The following is a 23,819-nucleotide window of genomic DNA, read 5'->3' on the forward strand; positions in this document are numbered from 1 at the left end:
GTCTAACAGTTTTCACTGTCCCTAAAGTTATGCCATGGGTCAGGGACAAGTATTTTATACAAATCATTTTTAAATGTAGGCCTTCGACACTCACTGTAAATAAGACAAATAAAACCCAATATTTTACCCTTTTGACCTCCATACAGCAAAGTGGCACATCCCAAATTATGCTGAGCTGCAGGTCACCAGTCTATGGTCCATGAAGTGTCTGTCATGGTGCAGCATGGTGCATTGTCCAGAAAATGTTAGAATTTTCAAACTAGTTTTCATTGGGACGGCAATCACTTACATGTGATCACAGAATCCTACTCATTACTCCACCTGCTTAATTGCATCCCTTGTTTTTGTTACATATTGTATCACATGACATTCTGTTGATTTGTATCTATTTGAATGTTTATTTTCTGTCAAAGGGATTACCTTTTCGCATAGTTAAAAATTTAACTTAATGACTGCAGCTATTTCTATTCAAACACTTCTATTTTAGTCATTTAAATAAATGTTGTCCATAGTGTGGTGGTAGAATGTGCTGAGCTGGTCTATAGCCTATTCTGTGTTGGACTGTGATTGGCCTCTCAGACTCCTGGTATGTCTGCACCCTAACACGATGCAATTGTGTTCTGGAACTGTTGCTTGTATAAATAACTTGTGTAGCAATAGGATTGTATTATCTCATTATATAAGGGACATTTAACCATTTACTCTTTGAGTTCTTCCCAGTGAAATCAGAGATCTCGCCTGCAGCTCCTTGATTAAAGATTTTTCTAATATACAATTAAATTGTCTGCCTGAATCTTTGGTTATTAATGTTGTGGAAAATTTGATTCAGACAATTGGTCTCATTTTGCTGTGACCACATTTCATAACACTGCAGCAATTTAGAATGACTAGAGTTATTCCTTGCAACAGTATCAAGCAGAGGTATAAGGATAATTCAGCCATAAGAGGCAGCACATAATTCAAAACATAAATATGGTGAGGTTGGGTCGATGGCTGCTCTGAGCAGTGGGCATTCCACTGGTGGGACCACAATTCCCTGGCCATGCTCTGCAGGGGAGGCATCGACCCTGTCCAAGTTGTTTAAATCATGTAAATTTACTAACTTTTTTTGTTGTTGATAATACTTAATTACATTACATGGGAAGGTGACAGGATTATGTGCTTGTTCCATAGCTGGTTGGGAGTCTAGGTGTCTAGGTCTGCTTGGAGGCACGGGAGGAATACAGTGCACACAGAATAGGCGAAGGCTGTTTGACGGGTTAAGGGAGCCCTCATCTTCCAAACTGTGTAGGACACTGTAAAATATGTTTGACATGGCGACCCACACATCCCGTCATAACTGTTCAAACCTGAAAGCATATGAGAGAACATTTAATGAAACATTCAACTTCATACCCAGTCCTCTGTCCTACACAACTCACTATTATTTGAACCTTTCTGAGCTGTGCCGTGGCGGAGATCTTTGTGGGCTATACTCTGCCTTGTCTCAGGATGGTAAGTTGGTGGTTGAAGATATCCCTCTAGTGGTGTGGGGGCTGTGCTTTGGCAAAGTGGGTGGGGTTATATCCTTCCTGTTTGGCCCTGTCCGGGGGTGTCATCGGATGGGGCCACAGTGTCTCCTGACCCCTCCTGTCTCAGCCTCCAGTATTTATGCTGCAGTAGTTTGTGTCTGGGGGCTAGGGTCAGTTTGTTATATCTGGAGTACTTCTCCTGTCCTATCCGGTGTCCTGTGTGAATTTAAGTATGCTCTCTCTAACTCTCTCTTTCTCTCTTTCTTTCTCTCTCTCGGAGGACCTGAGCCCTAGGACCATGCCTCAGGACTACCTGACATGATGACTCCTTGCTGTCCCCAGTCCACCTGGCCGTGCTGCTGCTCCAGTTTCAACTGTTCTGCCTGTGATTATTATTATTTGACCATGCTGGTCATTTATGAACATTTGAACATCTTGGCCATGTTCTGTTATAATCTCCACCCGGCACAGCCAGAAGAGGACTGGCCACCCCACATAGCCTGGTTCCTCTCTAGGTTTCTTCCTAGGTTTTGGCCTTTCTAGGGAGTTTTTCCTAGCCACTGTGCTTCTACATCTGCATTGCTTGCTGTTTGGGGTTTTAGGCTGGGTTTCTGTACAGCACTTTGAGATATCAGCTGATGTACGAAGGGCTATATAAATACATTTGATTTGATTTGATAAGGAGATGTAATTGGTCAAAGTATTCTAAGGCACTTTGCATTTCTACTTCACCATCTCCAGTTGAATTGACCTGTTTCAACCCCATCACTGCACTTGTATGGTTTCCAGTGGCATAGTGGGAGGACCACACAGCACTGTATCATCACGTCACTCGAAGCTTACTTCGATATGGTTATTATATAAATATTTACCCATAAAGGCGTTTCCACCGCCAATTCTCGCACAATACATTTTACCGGCAAGAAGATCGCACCATGTCCAACAAACAAATGATTGGTCAGCATTTATCAAATTGTACCTAAACTTCCTGTTTCTATCACAGCTGTCATCATTTTATATGGTACTTGCCTAAGGCAATTAAGGTCACAGTTATGAAAACTTAGGACACTAAAGAGGCCTTTCTACTGACTCTGAAAAACACCAAAAGAAAGATGCCCAGGGTTCCTGCACATCTGCGTGAATGTGCCGTTGGCATGCTGCAAGGAGGCATGAGGACTGCAGATGTGGCCAGGGCAATAAATTCCATTGTCCGTACTGTGAGACGCCTAGGACAGCGCTACAGGGAGATAGGACGGACAGCTGATTGTCCTCGCAGTGGCAGACCACGTGTAACAACACCTGCACAGGATCGGTACATCCGAACATCACACCTGCGGGACAGGTACAGGATGGCAACAACAACTGCCCGAGTTACACCAGGAAAGCACAATCCCTCCATCAGTGCTCAGACTGTCCGCAATAGGCTGGACTGAGGGCTTGTAGGCCTGTTGTAAGGCAGGTCCTCACCAGACATCCCGGCAACAACGTCGCCTGTGGGCACAAACCCACCGTCGCTGGACCAGATTGGACTGGCAAAAAGTGCTCTTCACTGAAGAGCCACAGTTTTGTCTCACCAGGGGTGATGGTTGGATTCGCATTTATCGTCGAAGGAATGAGCGTTACACTGAGGCCTGTACTCTGGAGAGGGATCGATTTGGAGGGGGAGGGTCCGTCATGGTCTGGGGCGGTGTGTCACAGCATCATCGGACTGAGCTTGTTGTCATTGCTTATAATCTCAACGCTGTGCGTTACAGGGAAGACATCCTCCTCCCTCATGTGGTACCCTTCCTGCAGGCTCATCCTGACATGACCCTCCAGCATGACAATGCCGTCACACTGTGTTGTGTGACAGTGTTGAAGAAGCTACTCTGAAAATGTATTTTACCAGGCTACCAATTACTTCACACTGAAAGACGTTTAGCTACACTAAAGTTACCTTTGAGAAAAATATAGTTTTCCTAACTAAAGTTACTTTGAAAAAGGAGTTCACTACATCCAAACTACTTTGTGAAAATTATCATATGTAAATCTGAAATGTCCCTAATGGAAAAACCACATGAATTTCACGTGATCATGTGTTTCAGGTGAACATGTGTTTCACATGTGATCTGATGTAATCAAATTTGATCTCATGTGATCACTTGATTCTATGTGAAGTTAATGTAATGACATGTGCAACATGTTAACATGAAACCACACATGACAACATGACCTCGTGAAATAAATGTGACAACATGGGGATGCAACATTTTTACATGTGATACCATGAAACTGTCTTGTTCTCGGTTTGTTCCAGAGACGTCCCCAATAAAAAATGTATGACATCTTAGAACCTTGTGTCATGGTCCCTTAGAGGTTTTTGTCTAGTTGCGGAAAAATACAGTAAATCTACAAGTCACTGTATTTTTATAGGTAAATTAAGGTGTTAATGTCAGTATTAATTTTTTATAACAGCCAATCAGCGTTTCGGTAAACTGAATGAGCCTAGATGCGAATAGTCCTGGCGCACCAAAAAAAAGGTGTCAAGGGAAGGCAGTTTGGATTTGGCTTTAGACCAATCACATCAGAAGCCAAATGTCATCCTTGTCCGGGATGCTGGCCTTCTAGGCAGTTCCTCTTTCCAGTATCGGTGTTCTTATACCCATCTTAATCTTTTCTTTTTATTTGCCAGTCTGAGAAATGGCTTTTTCTTTGCAACTCTGCCTAGAAGGCCAGCATCCCGGAGTCGCCTCTTCACTGTTGACGTTGAGACTGGTGTTTTGTGGGTACTATTTAATGAAGCTGCCAGTTGAGGACTTGTGAGGTGTCTGTTTCTCAAACTAGACACACTAATGTACTTGTCCTCTTGATGTAAGGGTTTTCCTGTGGTGAAGGAGAAGCGGACCAAAATGCAGCGTGGTGGTTATTCATGTTCTTTAATAAAGGAACTAGACATGAAATAACTAACAAAACAATAAATGTGCGAAAACCTAAACAGTCCTATCTGGTGCAAACACAGAGACAGGAACAATCACCCACAAACACACAGTGAAACCCAGGCTACCTAAGTATGATTCTCAATCAGAGACAACTAATGACACCTGCCTCTGATTGAGAACCATACTAGGCCGAAACATAGAAATACCCAAAACCTAGAAAAACAAACATAGACTGCCCACCCAACTCACACCATGACCATACTAAATAAATACAAAACAAAGGAAATAAAGGTCAGAACGTGACAGTAACCCCCCCCAAAGGTGCGGACTCCGGCCGCAAAACCTTGACCTATAGTGGAGGGTCTGGGTGGGCGTCTGTCCGCGGTGGCGGCTCTGGTGCGGGACGCGGACCCCACTTCACCATTGTCTTAGTCCGCCTCATTGTCCGCCTCCGTGGCTCTCTAACCATGGCAACCCCTCTCAATGACCCCACTGGACAGAGGGGCAGCTCGGGCCAGAGGGGCAGCTCGGGACAGAGGTGCAGCTGCTCGGGACAGAGGGGCAGCTGCTCGGGACAGAGGGGCAACTGCTCGGGACAGAGGTGGGGCAGCTCCTCTGGGCTGAGGGGCTCTGGCGCCTCTGGGCTGAGGGGCTCTGGCGCCTCTGGGCTGAGGGGCTGGAGCTCTGGTAGCGCCGAACAGGCGGGAGACTCCGGCTGCGCTGGAGAGGAGGAAGGCTCCGGCAGCGCTGGACAGGTGGGAGCACCTGTAGGGGTGAGACGGAGAGACAGCCTGGTGCGGGGGGCTGCCACCGGAGGGCTAGTGCGTGGAGGTGGTACCGGATAGACCGGACCGTGCAGGCGCACTGGAGCTCTTGAGCACCGAGCCTGCCCAACCTTACCCGGTTGAATGCTCCCGGTCGCCCTGCCAGTGCAGCGAGGTGGAATAGCCCGCACTGGGCTATGCAGGCGAACCGGGGACACCGTGTGCAAGGCTGGTGCCATGTAAGCCGGCCCAAGGAGACGCACTGGGGACCAGATACGTAGAGCCGGCTTCATGGCACTTGGCTCAATGCTCACTCTAGCCCGGCCGATACGCAGAGCTGGTATGTACCGCACCGGGCTATGCACCCGCACTGGGGACACCGTGCGCTCCACAGCATAACACGGTGCCTGCCCGGTCTCTCTCGCCCCCCGGTAAGCACAGGAAGTTGGCGCAGGTCTCCTACCTGGCTTCGCCACACTTCCTGTGTGCCCCCCCCCCAAGAAATTTTTGGGGCTGCCTCTCGGGCTTCCTTGCCAGCCGTGTTCGCTTCGCCAACCTCATTCTCCTGTAACCTTCCGCGCACTGCTCCATCGAATCCCAGGCGGGCTCCGGCACTCTCCCTGGGTCGACCGCCCACCTGTCTATCTCCTCCCAAGTTGTGTAGTCCAGATTCTGCTCCCATGTCCCGAAATCCTGACATCGCTGTTGCTGTTCCTGCTGCTGCTGCCTCTGTTCCTTCTCCTGCTACTGCTTTTGCTGCAGCTGCTGTTTACCACGCCGCTTGGTCCTGTTAAGGTGGGTGATTCTGTAAGGGTTTTCCTGTGGTGAAGGAGAAGCGGACCAAAATGCAGCGTGGTGGTTATTCATGTTCTTAAATAAAGGAACTAGACATGAAATAACTAACAAAACAATAAATGTGCGAAAACCTAAACAGTCCTATCTGGTGCAAACACAGAGACAGGAACAATCACCCACAAACACACAGTGAAACCCAGGCTACCTAAGTATGATTCTCAATCAGAGACAACTAATGACACCTGCCTCTGATTGAGAACCATACTAGGCCGAAACATAGAAATACCCAAAACCTAGAAAAACAAACATAGACTGCCCACCCAACTCACGCCTTGACCATACTAAATAAATACAAAACCAAGGAAATAAAGGTCAGAACGTGACACTTGCTCAGTTGTGCACCGGGGCCTCTCACTCCTCATTCTATTCTGGTTGGAGCCTGTTTGAGCTGTTCTGTGAAGGGAGTAGTACACAGCGTTGTACGAGATCTTCAGTTTCTTGGCAATTTCTTGCATGGAATAGCTTTCATTTCTCAGAAAAAGAATAGACTGACGAGTTTCAGAAGAAATTGATTTGTTTCTGGCCATTTTGAGCCAGTAATCGAACCCACAAATGCTGATGCTCCAGATACTCAACTAGTCTAAAGAAGGCCAGTTTTATTGCTTCTTTAGTCAGGACAACAGTTTTCAGCTGTGATAACATAATTGCAAAAGGGTTTTCTTGTCACGGTTGTAGTAAGAACTGGACCAAGGGGCAGTGTACGTAGAGTTCCACATCTTTATTATAAAGTGAATCTTAAGCAAAGCAAAACAAAACAATATACTAACAATATACTAACAACAAAAACGTGACTAAGTGGTGCGTGCACATGCACAAACACAAAAATAATATCCCACAAACACAGGTGGGAAAATTAGCTACTTAAATATGATCCCAAATTAAAGACAACGATTACCAGCTGCCTCTAATTGGGAATCATACAAAACACCAACATAGAAAAATAAACTAGAACACAACATAGAAATAATAAACTAGAATACCCCTAGTCACGCCCTGACCTACTACACCATAGAGAAACAATGGCTCTCTATGGTTAGGGCGTGACATTTCTAATGATCAATTAGCCTTTTAAAATGATTAACTTGGATTAGCTAACCCAACGTGCCATTGGAACACAGGAGTGTGTCACGTTCGTCATACGAAGGAGACCAAGGTGCAGCGTGGTATACGTACATTCTTCTTTTAATAAAGAAAGGTCACAGAACAAACTAACAAAACAACAAAACAAACGAACCGTGAAGCTAATACGAATAGTGCAGACAGGCAACTAAACATAGAATAAGAACCCACGAACACAAAAGGGAAAATGGCTACCTAAATATGATCCCCAATCAGAGACAACGATAAACAGCTGCCTCTGATTGGGAACCATATCAGGCCATTATAGACATACATACTACCTAGACCTACACAACACCTAGACATACAAAACCCATTGACAATACAAAAACTAGCATACCCACCCTAGTCACACCCTGACCTGACCAAAATAATAAAGAAAACAAAGATAACTGAGGTCAGGGCGTGACAGAGTGATGGCTGCTGATAATGGGCCTCCATTCGCCTATGTAGATATTCCATAAAAAATCTGCCATTTCCAGCTACAATAGTCATTTACAACATTAACAATGTCAACACTGTATTTTTGATCAATTTGATGTTATTTTAATGGACAACAAAAAACCTGCTTTTCTTTAAAAAAAACATGGACATTTTTCATTTTTAAGTGAACCGAAACTTTTGAACGGTAGTATATATATATATATATATATATATATATATATATATACAGTACCAGTAAAAAGTTTGGACACACCCACTGTACTCATTGGAGGGTTTCTTCTTAATTTTTACTATTTTGATTGTAGAATAATAGTGAAGACATCGAAACTATGAAGTAACACATATGGAATCATGTAGTAACAAAAGAAATGTTAAACAAATCCAAATAGATTTTTTATTTGAGATTCTTCAAAGTAGCCACCCTTTGCCTTGATGAAAGCTTTGCACACTCTTGGCATTCTCTCAACCAGCTTCACAAGGAATGCTTTTCCAACTGTCTTGAAGGAGTTCCCACATATGCTGAGCACTTGTTGGCTGCTTTTCATAGTTTTGATGTCTTCACTATTATTCTACAATGTAAAAAATAGTAAAAATAAAGAAACTAAAAATAAAGAAACTCTTGAATTAGTAGGTGTGTCCAAACTGGTACTGACTGGAACTGAATGGTACTGTATATATAATTTATAAGTCCAAAAATGGATGTAGCAACTACAGATTGCCTCTTTAAGTCTATCAAAGGTTTGCGAGTTTTAGCATGTGTGGATTAGGTCTATGGATTTTTTTTCAATTCAGCATGAATTACATTGAACAATACAAGCCCGAGTTTTATTATTTTGGCTGGGATCCGCACAATGCAGCTGTTGCAAGAGCGCATATTTCACTGGCTGTCCACTGGTTTCAAAAACAATTATTTATAGGCAGCTTAAACTTCTTGAATTGAACCATTATTGGTTTAATATACACATTTAGATTTATGAACAGCCATCCACAACAACCACAATCCCTAAGGCAGAAATAGCTAAATGAGAGAGCAGCAGTGTGATTCACATCATTGCGCTATGTAGATAATAATCAATAATACGTGATTTCCGTATCGCTGTAGATTACACCCCCTGCAGTCATCCTTACCTCCAAGCGTTATTTCAAATTGGAACATTTTTGGATACAGCTGTCGCACCATTGGAAGACATAGCTTGGACTGTAGCCTACAAAAGCCCATTCCTGCTCAATTTTGTGGTCAGATTTGCTTAGGTGGAACAAACTTGAACTTTCACCTTTTGTCAGTGCTGATTTAAATGTCATTGCTAAACCAGAGAAGTGTCAAATATTTTTTTCGCAAAAATCCATTCTGAATTGAAAAGTAATCCTCGTTAAGAGCGAATGATGAGGTCCATTGTCCACAGTGCCCAAACATTGTCATCTTGAATACCTTACACTACTTCACAACTGAAGTGTATCTAAATTACTATGCATTATGATCTCACCTAACAAAACGACACTATACAGATGAAATACTATGTGATAATTGATGAGAAAGAGGCAGGCATTTGGACCTGAAGTTATCTATGATGTGAAGCGTGTTCGCCACCAGGTGGAGTTCTCAGCGCAAAAAAATGAAAACAAATTGGAAGAGTATCTTAAATTCCACTGCACCCAAAGTGCCATGACGAACGGGGGAACACCTATTAAATTTCACTGTCAAGTTCAACCCATTTTCTGAAGATAGTTAGCCTATAGGGCTGTAGGGGAGCGTGTAAAGAGAACAAAAGAGAAGAACTGAACTACTACGATACTTAACTTTAGTTGGCAGTGGTGGGCTGACGACCACTTAGCACGTGCGCTCCCACGCAGTTGCACTCTGAAATTCATTCTGTCAGCGCGCACCATCCAACGTCGCCTTCCCGCTTGTCGCTTTCTTGGCACTGAGACCTGAAATTGAATGGCTACAGAGATGTAGCGATCTCGTACATTTGGAGCAGCTCTTGCGTTGCGTGCGGTAAAATGCGTAAATGACTTAACTGTAAAATACAGATGTTCCGTTTTTTTGGACTGTGATGATTCTGACTTTCCACTTTCTGATTAGTGTTACAAGTCATTCGGTGTTCTCCTGAAACGGGTGTTGGCAATTGCTCGATCATTTCTCGGCAACTTCTCCGCACAACTGGGACTGGAACAGCTGCATCAGAACTTGGAGTGGCGCGTTCGAAGCTGCATGCGCTGTTGAATGAAAGAAAACTAAACTACCAAGAGCAATTCCTCAACTCTGCACATTTGTTTGATTTCAAAAGTGTTTGTTACTTATTTATTATATTATTATATATATCTTTTTTAAAGCATACGAATATTATTTTTAGACCAACGCGTTTAACGCTCTTGGAGCCTTGATCTGGAGCTTGGAAAAAAAGATGACCACAAAGATGACTTTGGACCGGAGCCCTCTGCCTCCCAAGACAAACTCACTCCATTCCGTGGGTTTACCTGCCTGCTCACCCAAACGGCGCTTCATAAAGCTGGGGAGAAAACCAAGTGATGGCTCTTCACAGTAAGTAATGCATGTAGGCCTACTGTACTACAATGCTTTAAAAAAAAATAAAGCATTGTATTTGGGACAAATCATTAACTAAACCCTAAACCTCAACTAAATCTTGAAATGAATCATGTGGACATTGAGCAAGTTGAGGTGACTAAACTGCTTAGAGTAACTCTGGATTGTAAACTGTCATTGTCAAAAACATATTGATACAACAGTAGCTAGGATGGGGAGAAGTCTGTCCATAATAAAGCGCTACTCTGCCTTCTTAACAGCACTATCAACAAGGAAGGTCCTACAGGCCCTAGTTTTGTCGCACCTGGACTACTGTTCAGTCATGTAGTCAAGTGCCACAAATAGGGACTTAGAGAAATTGCAGATGACTCAGAACAGGGCAGCACGGCTGGCCATTAGATATTCACAAAGAGCTAACATTAATAATATGCTTGTTAATCTCTCCTGGCTCAAAGTGGAGGAGAGATTGACTTCATCACTACTTGTATTTGTGAGCTGTATTGACATGTTGAAAGCACTGAGCTGTCTGTCTAAACTACTGGCACACAGCTCAGACACCCATGCATACCCCACAAGACATGCCACCAGAGGTCTCGTCACAGTCCCCAAGTACAGAACAGACTATGGGAGGCACACAGTACTACATAGAGCCATGACTACACGGAACTATTCCACATCAAGTAACTCGTGCAAGCAGTAAAATTTGATTTAAAAAACAGATAAAAATACACCTTAATAGAACAGTGGGGACTGTGAAGCAACACAAACATAGTCACAGACACATGCATACCAGACACACGATAACATACGCACTATACAAACATAGATGGATTTTGTGTTGTAGATATGTGGTAGTAGAGTAGGGGCCTGATGACACACACTTAATGTGTTGTGAAATCTGTTGTGAATGAATTGTAAAGTTTTAGAAATTTGTAGAACGGCCTTCATTTTGCTGGACCCCAGGAAGAGTAGCTGCTGCCTTTGCATTAGGCGGATCCACAATAAATACAAAATACTTGGACGTACAGTTTCAAGGTTGTAGGTGCATGTCGCTCATGGTACCCTGGAATTTGCTATATCATCCACGGGGTTAAAGGTTATGGAAGTTTTAGAACTTTTCCAATAGAGTACCACAGTATGAGTTATAATACCAGGGCTGTCAACTTTTGAAAAAAGCTTGGGAGTTAGATTTGCTATTTGAATTCCATTACCCCCTGGCACAACCCCTAGACGGGTGGTGGTTTGACAGTTTATTCAGACTATAATGAAATGAAATGGGTAAAATAGACAGGCAAATGGGAGACACAGTAGGAAGGTTGGAAGCAGGGATTGATCCTGTTCTCAGGTGAAAAGTTGTATGTGACACGTGTCAGGAGTGTCACCACTACACCAAGGCTTTACAGAGGAAATACTAATTTTAATGGTTGATGGCAGTGGGGAACCAAATCATAGATTGCAGTCTCCTTGTCGATAGACAGCTTTCAAGGTAAGAACACAAACATTTTGTATTTTGTCATTTGGGTGAATGATCTCTTTAAAATAGGACTGGAATAAAATCCTGCTTTCTGTCCAGAAGGGCTGGCCACCCCTGATCTATGTTCCCAAGTGCTGGGTGTTGTTATAACAATTCATTTCTCAAAATCACCCAACCTTTAAGAAAAATCAAAGGAATATCAATATTCAGGTGATTTACACGTACTAGTTTAAGATCCTTGCCATTATCTTACTCTACACACACAGAAGTTGTGAGTCCCCTTAACATCTCTGCCTAGCATATGCACAATACTATAATGTCCAAAATTATATTTGATTCCTGGAGCATTTAATATCCAATGCGTATTTGTATGACTTATTCAAAACTGCCCACGAATGGCTGCAAAAATACATAGCCTCATGTAATTAATTTTCAAAGACACAAGTAGGCATATCAAATTTCAAATATGTGAATAGACTGGCAAAATTGTGAAGAAGTGGAATAATAAAATAAGTGTGGGGATTAATAGTAGTGTTCTTGCTGACAAGCACACTAATTACCCTATATTTTAGGCCATTGTTAAAAATGAGAATTATTCCACTGATCAGACTAAATTCTGTAAATATATAATAACATCTTCTGAAGACAAGGTTACATAAATCTGACCGTACATGTCCCGAACCAAATCATTTTTCGATGTATTGTTCCCGCTCTAGATTCAAACTTGAACTTTTGGGTTCACAATCTATTTGACAAAATTATTTTCATAGTTACAAAATCATGTCACCCAGTGGCGATTTTAGCATGTAAGTCTTGGTGGGGCAAAAAAAATAAATGGGGAATGCATGCCAGCAAAGCCACTACACAACACAACACTAAACAATACATTAATTGCACTATAATGGTGGCAAACGGTGCCCACAAACTGTTAGGACCTACATAAAGCTGTTACAACAGCAGAGTCCTAACAGAAGTCCCAACACCTTACCACTGCTACACCTGGCTATCAGCGGAGCTTTGTCTGGCAGCGAAACAGTTCATTCAGCCTCATATACTGCCTTTTAAAAAAACATATCTGATATGGCTGACTTGCTTAAACAACTGTGGTTTCTACTGACAATTGAGATGTACAAACTATGGCATAAGGGAACGACAAGCGGATAAGAGGCAATCCTTAATTTCGATTAAGACATTCATGAGCGAGCTAGGATGGACATAGTCAATATAACTATTTGTTCAGCACTTTTGAAATGTACAGCAACAGAATTCAGAACATGGGCCATTCTTACAGTGTTCTCCCTGTACACCAAGTCAGAACCGTAGGATAAATTAAAGGTGCATATAAGCAGACAATGAAAGCTCTTACAATATTTGATGATTACATTTCTCAAAAACAGGTTATAGGCTAGATGTGCACCACCAAGTCAGAACAGTAAGTTTAATAAATAGGTGAAAATATACCAAATTAAAGTAGAATCATGATGACGTCAGTGATCTTCAGGTTGTAGCTCTAGAAAGTGGCCTGAGTTCCGAATTTATAATTCCGAGTTGGATGAAAGTTCAAAACACATTTTCCCAGTCGTAGCTAGTTTTCCCGAGTTCCCATTTGCTTGAACTCACTAAAGTCAGATTTTGCAAAGTTCCAAGTTAACAGTTGTTTTGAGCGAGGCACCAATCATGCTTCATTGACAGCATGGCCAATGTTGAATGTTTATCATTTTAAACTAGGAAATGAGACCCTTAATTTTTATTGACTTGGCCAAAGCTTTTGATACGGTAGACCATTCCATTCTCGTGGGCCGGCTAAGGAGTATTGGTTTTGTATTGGCCTGGTTTGCTAACTACCTCTCTCAAACAGTACAGTGTATAACGTCAGAACATCTGCTTCTTCCTACAGCTCAGGCAGTAGGAAGCTCTCTCATCCACTTATATGCAGGTGATACAGTCTTATACTCAGCTGGCCCCTCCCTGGATTTTGTGTTAAACGCTCTACAACAAAGCTTTCTTAGTGTCCAACAAGCTTTCTCTGCCCTCAACCTTGTTCTGAACACCTCCAAAACAAAGGTCATGTGATTTGGTAAGAATAATACCCCTCTTCCCACAGGTGTTATTACTACCTCTGAGGGTTTAGAGCTTATGGTACTCACCTCTACACGTACTTGGGAGTATGGCTAGACGGTGCACTGTCCTTCCCTCAGCACATATCAAAGCTGGAGGCTAAAGTTAAATCTAGACTTCGTTTCCTCTATCGTAATCGCTCCTCTTTCACCCCAGCTGCCAAACTAACCCTGATTCAGATGACCATCCTACCCATGCTAGATTATGGAAACTTAGTTTATAGATCAGCAGGTAAGGGTGCTCTCGAGCAGCTAGAAGTTATTTACCATTCGACCATCAGATTTGCCACCAATGATCCTTATAGGACACATCACTGCACTCTATACTCCTCTGTAAACTGGTCATCTCTGTGTACCCGTCGCAAGACCCACTGGTTGATGCTCGTTTATAAAACCCTCTTTGGCCTCACTCCCCCCTATCGGAGATATCTACTGCAGCCCTCACCCTCCACATACAACACCCGTTCTGCCAGTCACAATCTGTTAAAGGTCCCCAAAGCACAGACATCCCTGGGTCGCTCCTCTTTTCAGTTCACTGCAACTAGCGACTGGAACGAGCTGCAGCAAACACTCAAACTGGACAGTTTTATCTCAATCTCTTCATTCAAATCCTCAATCATGGACACTTACTGACAGTTGCTTTGTGTGATGTATTATTGTCTCTACCTTCTTGACCTTGTGCTGTTGACTGTGCCCAATAATGTTTGTACCATTTTTTTGTGCTGCTACCATGTTGTGTTGCTACCATGTTGTTGTTATGTTATGCGGCAGGGTAGCCTAGTGGTTAGAGCGTTGGACTAGTAACCGAAAGGTTGTAAGTTTAAATCCCCGAGCTGACAAGGTACAAATCTGTCATTCTGCCCCTGAACAGGCACTTAACCCACTGTTCTTAGGCCATCATTGAAAATAAGAATTTGTTCTTAACTGACTTGCCTAGTAAAAGTTAAAAATTTGTGTTACTACCATGCTGTGTTGTCATGCCTTGCTGTGTTGTTGTCTAAGGTCTCTCTTTACGTAGTGTTGTCTCTCTTGTTGTGATGTGTGTTTTGTCCTATATTTATATTGTATTTATTTATTTTAATCCCAGGTCCCCGTCCCCGCAGGAGGCCTTTTGGTAGGCCGTCATTGTAAATAAGAATTTGTTCTTAACTGAATTGTTTAGTGAAATAAAGGTTAAATATAATAATAATACAAATGTTTAAAAAAATCTTAGATTTGGGACCACACAGCCACTACACTGAATAGCAGGCTAATGATTGCTTTGAGATGCTTGCAGTCAGCCACTGATTCCTTCCAAACCACTCATTGTTGAATTTGCGATTTCCAACTTGTTGTGTAATGTTTGTCCAATGGCCGATGAACACCGATAAATTTTATCTATAATTTCTCTTAATATGACAAGGATTAAAAAGGATTTGCCAGTAGATTGTCGACTTGATTCATGATGATGACTGCTAGCTAAGATTTTGAAGGTATGATTTTTGACATGATCAGTCCAATCAAAGCCACTGTAGATATGTGATTTTGACGTCATGTTATCTGTGGCCAATGACCTTGAGCCTTCTTGTATGGGCACTCTTTAATATTACTCTATGGCAGCACCCAAGGGGCTTGAATTTTCTAGCTCTACCCAGTGACCGAACACTGAGCCAATCACGGTGCAATGCTCCGTATTTTCTGATGGCTTGCCCCACCACCACAGAAAGCACTAAACTAGGCTGAAACATCTGCATTTTGGAACTGCCTTACTCCACAAAAAAAAAGAGATCATGTTTGTATACTGCTTTGTTAACTCAATTATATGTATATATGCTTTTTTTTTACATTGTTTACAAACTGATATGTGACACGTATTAATACCAAAATAACGTGCAAAACAGGAAAGCCCCACCTGCCCTGAATGAGAGGTCGTCTCTGATGTCACCCTACCAAACGTCCCTGCTAAAACATACTTTAGGTCTCTGCTGCCTTTTCGTTGTGACAGTTTACATTCCAATCACCAAACGAGCCTGCCATAGACTAATGCAGGTGTGGATTCATTTGACTTTAGTACATGCTCTCAAATGGCTGCATTCTGCAATAGGGACGGGAGTAACAGAAACCTAATTTTGTTGGCAACATTGTACATACAATGTAGTGCTACTGTGCTGCTCATTTTACAGTTTTACAATCTCAGTAGAGAATGCTCTAATCTGGAGGGGCGTTTCTAAAAAAAAAAAGCATCCAATCCCCTTGATCCCTTTCATAACTACACCAATCAAATGTTTCAATGTGCTGCGGTTCACTGTGCTGTGGCAAGACAGTACAATGATAGAGGTTCCGCTCGTGATGTGTTAAATTGCAGGTGCAGAGGCTCTGGATTCAAAATGATTTGGAGCACAGTTGAAAAGTTAACGCATTGACTATACAATTGACTAATTAGAAAAAGAAAAGCAGTACTGCGTGAGATATAAGAGGTGTGCCGTGTGAGCGTGAGAAGAAGGTCAAATGCGTGAGAGTTGGCAGCTCTGTAATACACATAATACCTAGCGGTCAAACATGGAAATGATTCCAATGGTTTTCCACCTTTCATTTTTCCCATAGGGGATTTTTTAAAAACATTTCAAATAAGGACTGTGTTTCATGTAGACTTGACATTTTGAACATAACCATGTAAATATCTCTCGGACAAGGTGACTTTTATCAACATGTTCGCCAGTATTTACCCCCCTAAAAAATGAAATGCTAATTTGCTGCTAATGTGGCTATCATACAGAACTACAAATGCCTGTCTCTATCAAGTTTAGGTAAGACCCAGATGCAGACAGTGTAGAAGTAACAAGAGGTTATTACAACCACAGGGGCAGGCAAACGACAGGTCAAGGCACTCAGGGGTCAGTAATCCAGAAAGGGTGTAAACGGTCCAGAACGGCAGGCAGTCTCAGGGTCAGGTTAGGTAGGGGTCAATAATCTAAAACGGTGGGGGTAAGGTACAAACGGCAGGCAGTCTCAGGGTCAGGGCATGCAGAATGGTCAAAACCGGGAAGGACTAGAAAACAGGAGCAGGAAAACAGGCAGGAGCAGGGAAACAAACGCTGGTAGGTTTTACGAACAAAAGAAAAACAAAAAAACAGGCAACAGACAAACAGAGAACACAGGTATAAATACACAGGGGATAATGGGGAAGATGGGCAACACCTGGAGGAGGGGTGGAGACAATCACAAAGACAGGTGAAACAGATCAGGGTGTGACAGTCTCAAGCTTCACATCACTCACCAGGGCCATGATGATCTGGATGAGATTGCCGAATCAAGGCAAAGCTAAGAATCTCTGGATTAACTATCTAATGTTTGCTAAATTTAATAATGAATACATTGGCTACATTTTATAAATTGACAAATATGTAAGCTATCTTGAGCAAGTTTTAAATTGACACAATACATATTATCTAGCATGGTTAGCTAGTTAGTGAGACTAACCTGACTAGATGGCTACATTAGCCATCAATTTGTCTTTCCATTTACATGCATGAGAAATGTATAGTTTTCTTTGGCCTTCATAGACCAACAGCCTCGCTTGCTAGTTAACTAGCTAGCTAGCGTAGATGGTGAAGCTAGGCATTCTTGATAATGTTCTTTTGTGTCTGTGGGTGAGAGGTAGGTATCCTACTTCAAGTACTACTTGATTTGAAGCTACCCTAGCAAGCTGGAACTATCTTTGGAAACCTCTATTTTATTTTCTCTCCATTTTACCTATGCTCCTTTCTTCACTTGTTCTTCTCCTGATTTGATAACATTTAGACTCAGTAACACATTTAATGGCACTTACACACTGGCCGTGATAAATGCCAATTGAACCTCGATAAAATATGGGTACCGTGGGTAGAGACCAGTGGTCCCAGTTGTTGTCAGCTTGGATGTTGTCATTAAAACATTGTTTGATTGGTTGACAAGATGAACTCTGCTCCTTGGTCAATATGTTGTTTTACATTTTGTGTTATTTATGCTGGTCTAATTCCTAAAATGGAAAAGCAGAAGGGATGTCCCCAATTAGTCGACTGGTTGATTGTTTGGGCGGTAGGCTGTTGGTCGACCAAGTCATTTTTTGTAGAGTCATAGCAAATCTATATATTTTTCATAGCACACGAGACACCTGTCTTATTCGTGCCCATCTCAGTGAATTACCCCATTGCGGAGGCCGAGACTAAAGGCCAATTTATGCTTGATCCATTAATGTGGTCGGAGGCTTCGTATGGCGGGTGTGACGCAATTGCAGAGCCTCCGAACGCAAGCTGAGGCCAAATCTAGCTCCGTACCGCATCACCGTCCGAAACCGGAGAGCAACATCTGTCTGGTGAAGCCCACAAAGCATATTGCATGTAACAGACAGTTACATGACCTACAGCATGGTCAAGCTAGTTAATGTTTCCGCCATTTTCGGACCACTAAACCATGGAGAGTTACAGGAACTGCCTCAACTGGGCTCCCAAGTGCAGCGGTCCAAGGCACTGCATCTCAGTGCTAGAGGCATCACTGCAGACCCAGGTTCGATTTCAGGCCGTGATTGGGAGTCCCATAGGGCAGCGAACAATTGGCCCAGTGTCGTCTGGGTTAGGGTTTGGTCGGGATAGGCCGTCATTGTAGATAAGAATTTGTTCTTAACTGACTTGCCTAGTTAAAAAATGTTAAATAAATAAATAAAAACGAATCCAGCACCATTTCAACTTCAACATTTCAACATCATAAAATCACATGTGCGTGGTCTAATACAGTGACAACTAAAAGACACCAAAAACAATTTAGTCCAATCAACGTAAGCTAAATATGATGTGGCTGTCCATGGTTCTGATTTCTGTGTGTGTGTGTATGTGTGTGTGTGTCATGTTGATGAAACAGTCTATCACTGTCATACTGTACACGCTTTTTTTTTGTTGTTGTCCTAGGCTACCTGGCTAAAATGCTTGCTCGCTAGACTAACTTCCACTCATGGGTAACGTTAGGTAGTTAACATGATCCTTTTACATCTGGCTACATATTGAACTTCCATCCTCTCAGAACAGGGGCACAACAATGTATGAATGAATGCTTGGATCAGAACCAGAATCATGTTAATGTCAATGATGTATACTCTCAATGTGATTTGATAGGAGTGACGCCAAATCCAAACAGGCTTCCTTTGACACTTTTTTTTAGTGTGCCAGGACCAATCAAAGTTGAGCTCGATGCTGATTGGCTATTATTTGACATTTTTTGAATCAAGTGAGGCCAAATGCATTCAATGCTACGGGCGGCAATAATGTCATACTCGTTTGGTCCAGACAGAATCAGATAGATGGCCTACAAGTAGAGAGACAGAGGGGCGCATTTTGGCTCGCTCGGATGCTTTCTCCAGTGAGATACATTCAGCCTCTTGCGAATTAAAGGAAATGTATGAAACACAGAGAGTCATAACTTCAATTATTTTATAGATGTTTTTTTTTTCTTGATGATTTTTTGGGGGAAGCCTGGCTTCCCTTGGCATCCATGAATACACGCCACCAGTTGTTTGCAGAGCTCACAACCTATGCTAGACTTGTGAGAAACAAGTTTTGGTTTAAATTGGCATTCCACATGAGAACAGTTGCCGACTTCTCTTGTAGCCTATTACCGCCAACTTCAGGAGAGTAATGGCAGAATCTGCGAAAGCCAGGTAGGTGTGGGAGGAGGATGGTTGATCTCTGTCTTATTTCATCAAACAGTGCGCTTAAAGCATCAGACCAGCTCAATGCATATATATAGTTGATTTTATTAAAACACAGTCTATATATGGAAAATATACGTTTTAAAATGTTTACCAATCAATTGGTCGATCAGAACAGACAACTTTCGTCTATTTTGCTTTAATACACCAGTGCATTCTGACACAGTGAATTGCAATTGTTCATATTGAACGATTCTGACACAGTGAATTGACCTCGTTCATATTGTTGGCAGACATAAGGAATTAAATATGGATCTTCACTGGCTAAAGGAGAAGAGGATCTGGTAAAATAAAGGTATGTTGCTATTGTCATCGGTTGCTTGCTAGCTAGCTTTTTGGCAAGAAACTAGCCTAGTATTCATGGCACATTGTAAATATCTGACATCTACTAGGATAGTATTCTGTACAAGATACAAGACCAAATGCATAAATAAGCCAACAAATATGAGTTAAATCAAATGTGGAAGAGTAAATGAAAATATAAAATATATATTTAGTTTTTGATTAAGGTAGGTAGTAGCTGGCAGCAAAAGTGCCGGAGCTTGCAGGGATTTGTAGTTTTGAATGATGTCTATTTTGATGCTAATTAGCTTTTTTCGAATCTGAGAATAAATAGAGACGAATATATTGATAAAAGTCACCTTGTCCGAGAGAGATTTACACGGTTATTAAAATGTCACGCCAGGGAAAACCTACATGAAACAGAGACCTTGTTTGAAGTGGTTCTAAATTCCCCTATGGGAGAAATGAATGGTTAGAAAATGGTTGGAACCATTTCTGGTTTTAATCACTAGGTTTTATGGGTATTATGACCCATACACTGTGGGGCTCTATAAACGGTAATCTGAAAGAAACAACTCCAATTCCCTTAACAATGAAGCATTGAGCAATTAAAATAAGAAGCTTACATGGATTGTTGCAGAAATAGGTCTAACAACACCATATTATCTCATTAACAGACTGAGCATAGCACAGTAAAGTAAAATTGGGGACTGTTGATGGATGGATGGTAATGTCTAGTTGAGACTCAATGTTGATACCTTTCTCAAAGAGGGTAGAGATATGAGGAAGTGACACAGTGGATTTAGATGACTATTCTTTAGATTTTCTGGAGGGTTTTTTAATTAGAGTTCTACAGTATGTCATTCTAGCATTTTGTAGCACTCTTATTGGTGGGACAACATTGCTTACTGACAGAGTGACTTCTCTCTATATTTCTCTCTCCCTTTATCAATTCAATTCAATTCAATTCAAGGGCTTTATTGGCATGGGAAACATGTGTTAACATTGCCAAAGCAAGTGAGGTAGACAACATACAAAGTGAATATATAAAGTGAAAAACAACAAAAATTAACAGTAAACATTACACATACAGAAGTTTCAAAACAGTAAAGACATTACAAATGTCATATTATATATATATATATATACAGTGTTTTAACAATGTACAAATGGTTAAAGGACACAAGATAAAATAAATAAGCATAAATATGGGTTGTATTTACAATGGTGTTTGTTCTTCACTGGTTGCCCTTTTCTCGTGGCAACAGGTCACAAATCTTGCTGCTGTGATGGCACACTGTGGAATTTCACCCAATAGATATGGGAGTTTTTCAAAATTGGATTTGTTTTCGAATTCTTTGTGGATCTGTGTAATCTGAGGGAAATATGTCTCTCTAATATGGTCATACATTGGGCTGGAGGTTAGGAAGTGCAGCTCAGTTTCCACCTCATTTTGTGGGCAGTGAGCACATAGCCTGTCTTCTCTTGAGAGCCATGTCTGCCTACGGCGGCCTTTCTCAATAGCAAGGCTATGCTCACTGAGTCTGTACATAGTCAAAGCTTTCCTTAATTTTGGGTCAGTCACAGTGGTCAGGTATTCTGCCGCTGTGTACTCTCTGTGTAGGGCCAAATAGCATTCTAGTTTGCTCTGTTTTTTTGTTAATTCTTTCCAATGTGTTAAGTAATTATCTTTTTGTTTTCTCATGATTTGGTTGGGTCTAATTGTGCTGCTGTCCTGGGGCTCTGTAGTGTGTGTTTGTGTTTGTGAACAGAGCCCCAGGACCAGCTTGCTTAGGGACTCTTCTCCAGGTTCATCTCTCTGTAGGTGATGGCTTTGTTATGGAAGGTTTGTGAATCGCTTCCTTTTAGGTGGTTGTAGAATTTAACAGCTCTTTTCTGGATTTTGATAATTAGTGGGTATCGGCCTAATTCTGCTCTGCATGCATTATTTGGTGTTCTACGTTGTACACAGAGGATATTTTTGCAGAATTCTGCGTGCAGAGTCTCAATTTGGTGTTTGTCCCATTTTGTGAAGTCTTGGTTGGTGAGCGGACCCTAGACCTCACAACCATAAAGGGCAATGGGCTCTATGACTGATTCAAGTATTTTTAGCCAAATCCTAATTGGTATATTGAAATTTATGTTTCTTTTGATGGCATAGAATGCCCTTCTTGCCTTGTCTCTCAGATCGTTCACAGCTTTGTGGAAGTTACCTGTGGAGCTGATGTTTAGGCCAAGGTATGTATAGTTTTTTGTGTGCTCTAGGGCAGCAGTGTCTAGATGGAATTTGTATTTGTGGTCCTGGTGACTGGACCTTTTTTGGAACACCATTATTTTGGTCTTACTGAGATTTACTGTCAGGGCCCAGGTCTGACAGAATCTGTGCATAAGATCTAGGTGCTGCTGTAGGCCCTCCTTGGTTGGTGACAGAAGCACCAGATCATCAGCAAACAGCAGACATTTGACTTCGGATTCTAGCAGGTGGAGGCCGGGTGCTGCAGACTTTTCTAGTGCCCGCGCCAATTCGTTGATATATATGTTGAAGAGGGTGGGGCTTAAGCTGCATCCCTGTCTAACCCCACGACCCTGTGTGAAGAAATGTGTGTGTTTTTGCCAATTTTAACCGCACACTTGTTGTTTGTGTACATGGATTTTATAATGTCGTATGTTTTACCCCCAACACCACTTTCCATCAGTTTGTATAGCAGACCCTCATGCCAGATTGAGTCGAAGGCTTTTTGAAATCAACAAAGCATGAGAAGACTTTGCCTTTGTTTTGGTTTGTTTGGTTGTCAATTAGGGTGTGCAGGGTGAATACATGGTCTGTTGTATGGTAATTTGGTAAAAAGCCAATTTGACATTTGCTCAGTACATTGTTTTCATTGAGGAAATGTACGAGTCTGCTGTTAATAATAATGCAGAGGATTTTCCCAAGGTTACTGTTGACACATATTCCACGGTAGTTATTGGGGTCAAATTTGTCTCCACTTTTGTGGATTGGGGTGATCAGTCCTTGGTTCCAAATATTGGGGAAGATGCCAGAGCTAAGTATGATGTTAAAGAGTTTTAGTATAGCCAGTTGGAATTTGTTGTCTGTATATTTGATCATTTCATTGAGGATACCATCAACACCACAGGCCTTTTTGGGTTGGAGGGTTTTTATTTTGTCCTGTAACTCATTCAATGTAATTGGAGAATCCAGTGGGTTCTGGTAGTCTTTAATAGTTGATTCTAAGATCTGTATTTGATCATGTATATGTTTTTGCTCTTTATTCTTTGTTATAGAGCCAAAAAGATTGGAGAAGTGGTTTACCCATACATCTCCATTTTGGATAGATAATTCTTCGTGTTGTTGTTTGTTTAGTGTTTTCCAATTTTCCCAGAAGTGGTTAGAGTCTATGGATTCTTCAATTGCATTGAGCTGATTTCTGACATGCTGTTCCTTCTTTTCCGTAGTGTATTTCTGTATTGTTTTAGTGATTCACCATAGTGAAGGCGTAGACTCAGGTTTTCCGGGTCTCTATGTTTTTGGTTGGACAGGTTTCTCAATTTCTTTCTTAGATTTTTGCATTCTTCATCAAACCATTTGTCATTATTGTTAATTTTCTTCGGTTTTCTATTTGAGATTTTTAGATTTGATAGGGAAGCTGAGAGGTCAAATATACTGTTAAGATTTTCTACTGCCAAGTTTACACCTTCACTATTACAGTGGAACGTTTTACCCAGGAAATTGTCTAAAAGGGATTGAATTTGTTGTTGCCTAATTGTTTTTTGGTAGGTTTCCAAACTGCATTCCTTCCATCTATAGCATTTCTTAATATTACTCAGTTCCTTTGGCTTTGATGCCTCATGATTGAGTATTGCTCTGTTTAAGTAGACTGTGATTTTGCTGTGGTCTGATAGGGGTGTCAGTGGGCTGACTGTGAACGCTCTGAGAGACTCTGGGTTGAGCTCAGTGATAAAGTAGTCTACAGTACTACTGCCAAGAGATGATCTATAGGTGTACCTACCATAGGAGTCCCCTCGAAGCCTACCGTTGACTATGTACATACCCAGCGTGCGACAGAGCTG

General features: G+C 41.8%; 1 protein-coding gene across 2 annotated transcripts in view; it reads left to right on the plus strand.

Moving 5' to 3' along the window:
- The first annotated feature begins 9,264 nt into the window (after positions 1–9,264).
- The window catches only part of LOC112224378 (ras-interacting protein 1-like), a 39,659-nt gene continuing 25,104 nt past the window's right edge, over positions 9,265–23,819 (plus strand). The window contains exon 1 of one of the 2 annotated variants that reach the window (XM_024387898.2): positions 9,265–10,153. In XM_024387898.2, coding sequence (XP_024243666.2) covers positions 10,017–10,153 — 137 coding nt within the window. In that variant the 5' untranslated portion in view covers positions 9,265–10,016. The remainder of the gene's footprint in view (positions 10,154–23,819) is intronic. The other variant, XM_024387899.2, reaches the window with a different exon arrangement.

This window comes from Oncorhynchus tshawytscha, linkage group LG25 (assembly GCF_018296145.1).
Source record: "Oncorhynchus tshawytscha isolate Ot180627B linkage group LG25, Otsh_v2.0, whole genome shotgun sequence".
Classification (NCBI taxonomy): Eukaryota; Metazoa; Chordata; class Actinopteri; order Salmoniformes; family Salmonidae; genus Oncorhynchus; species Oncorhynchus tshawytscha.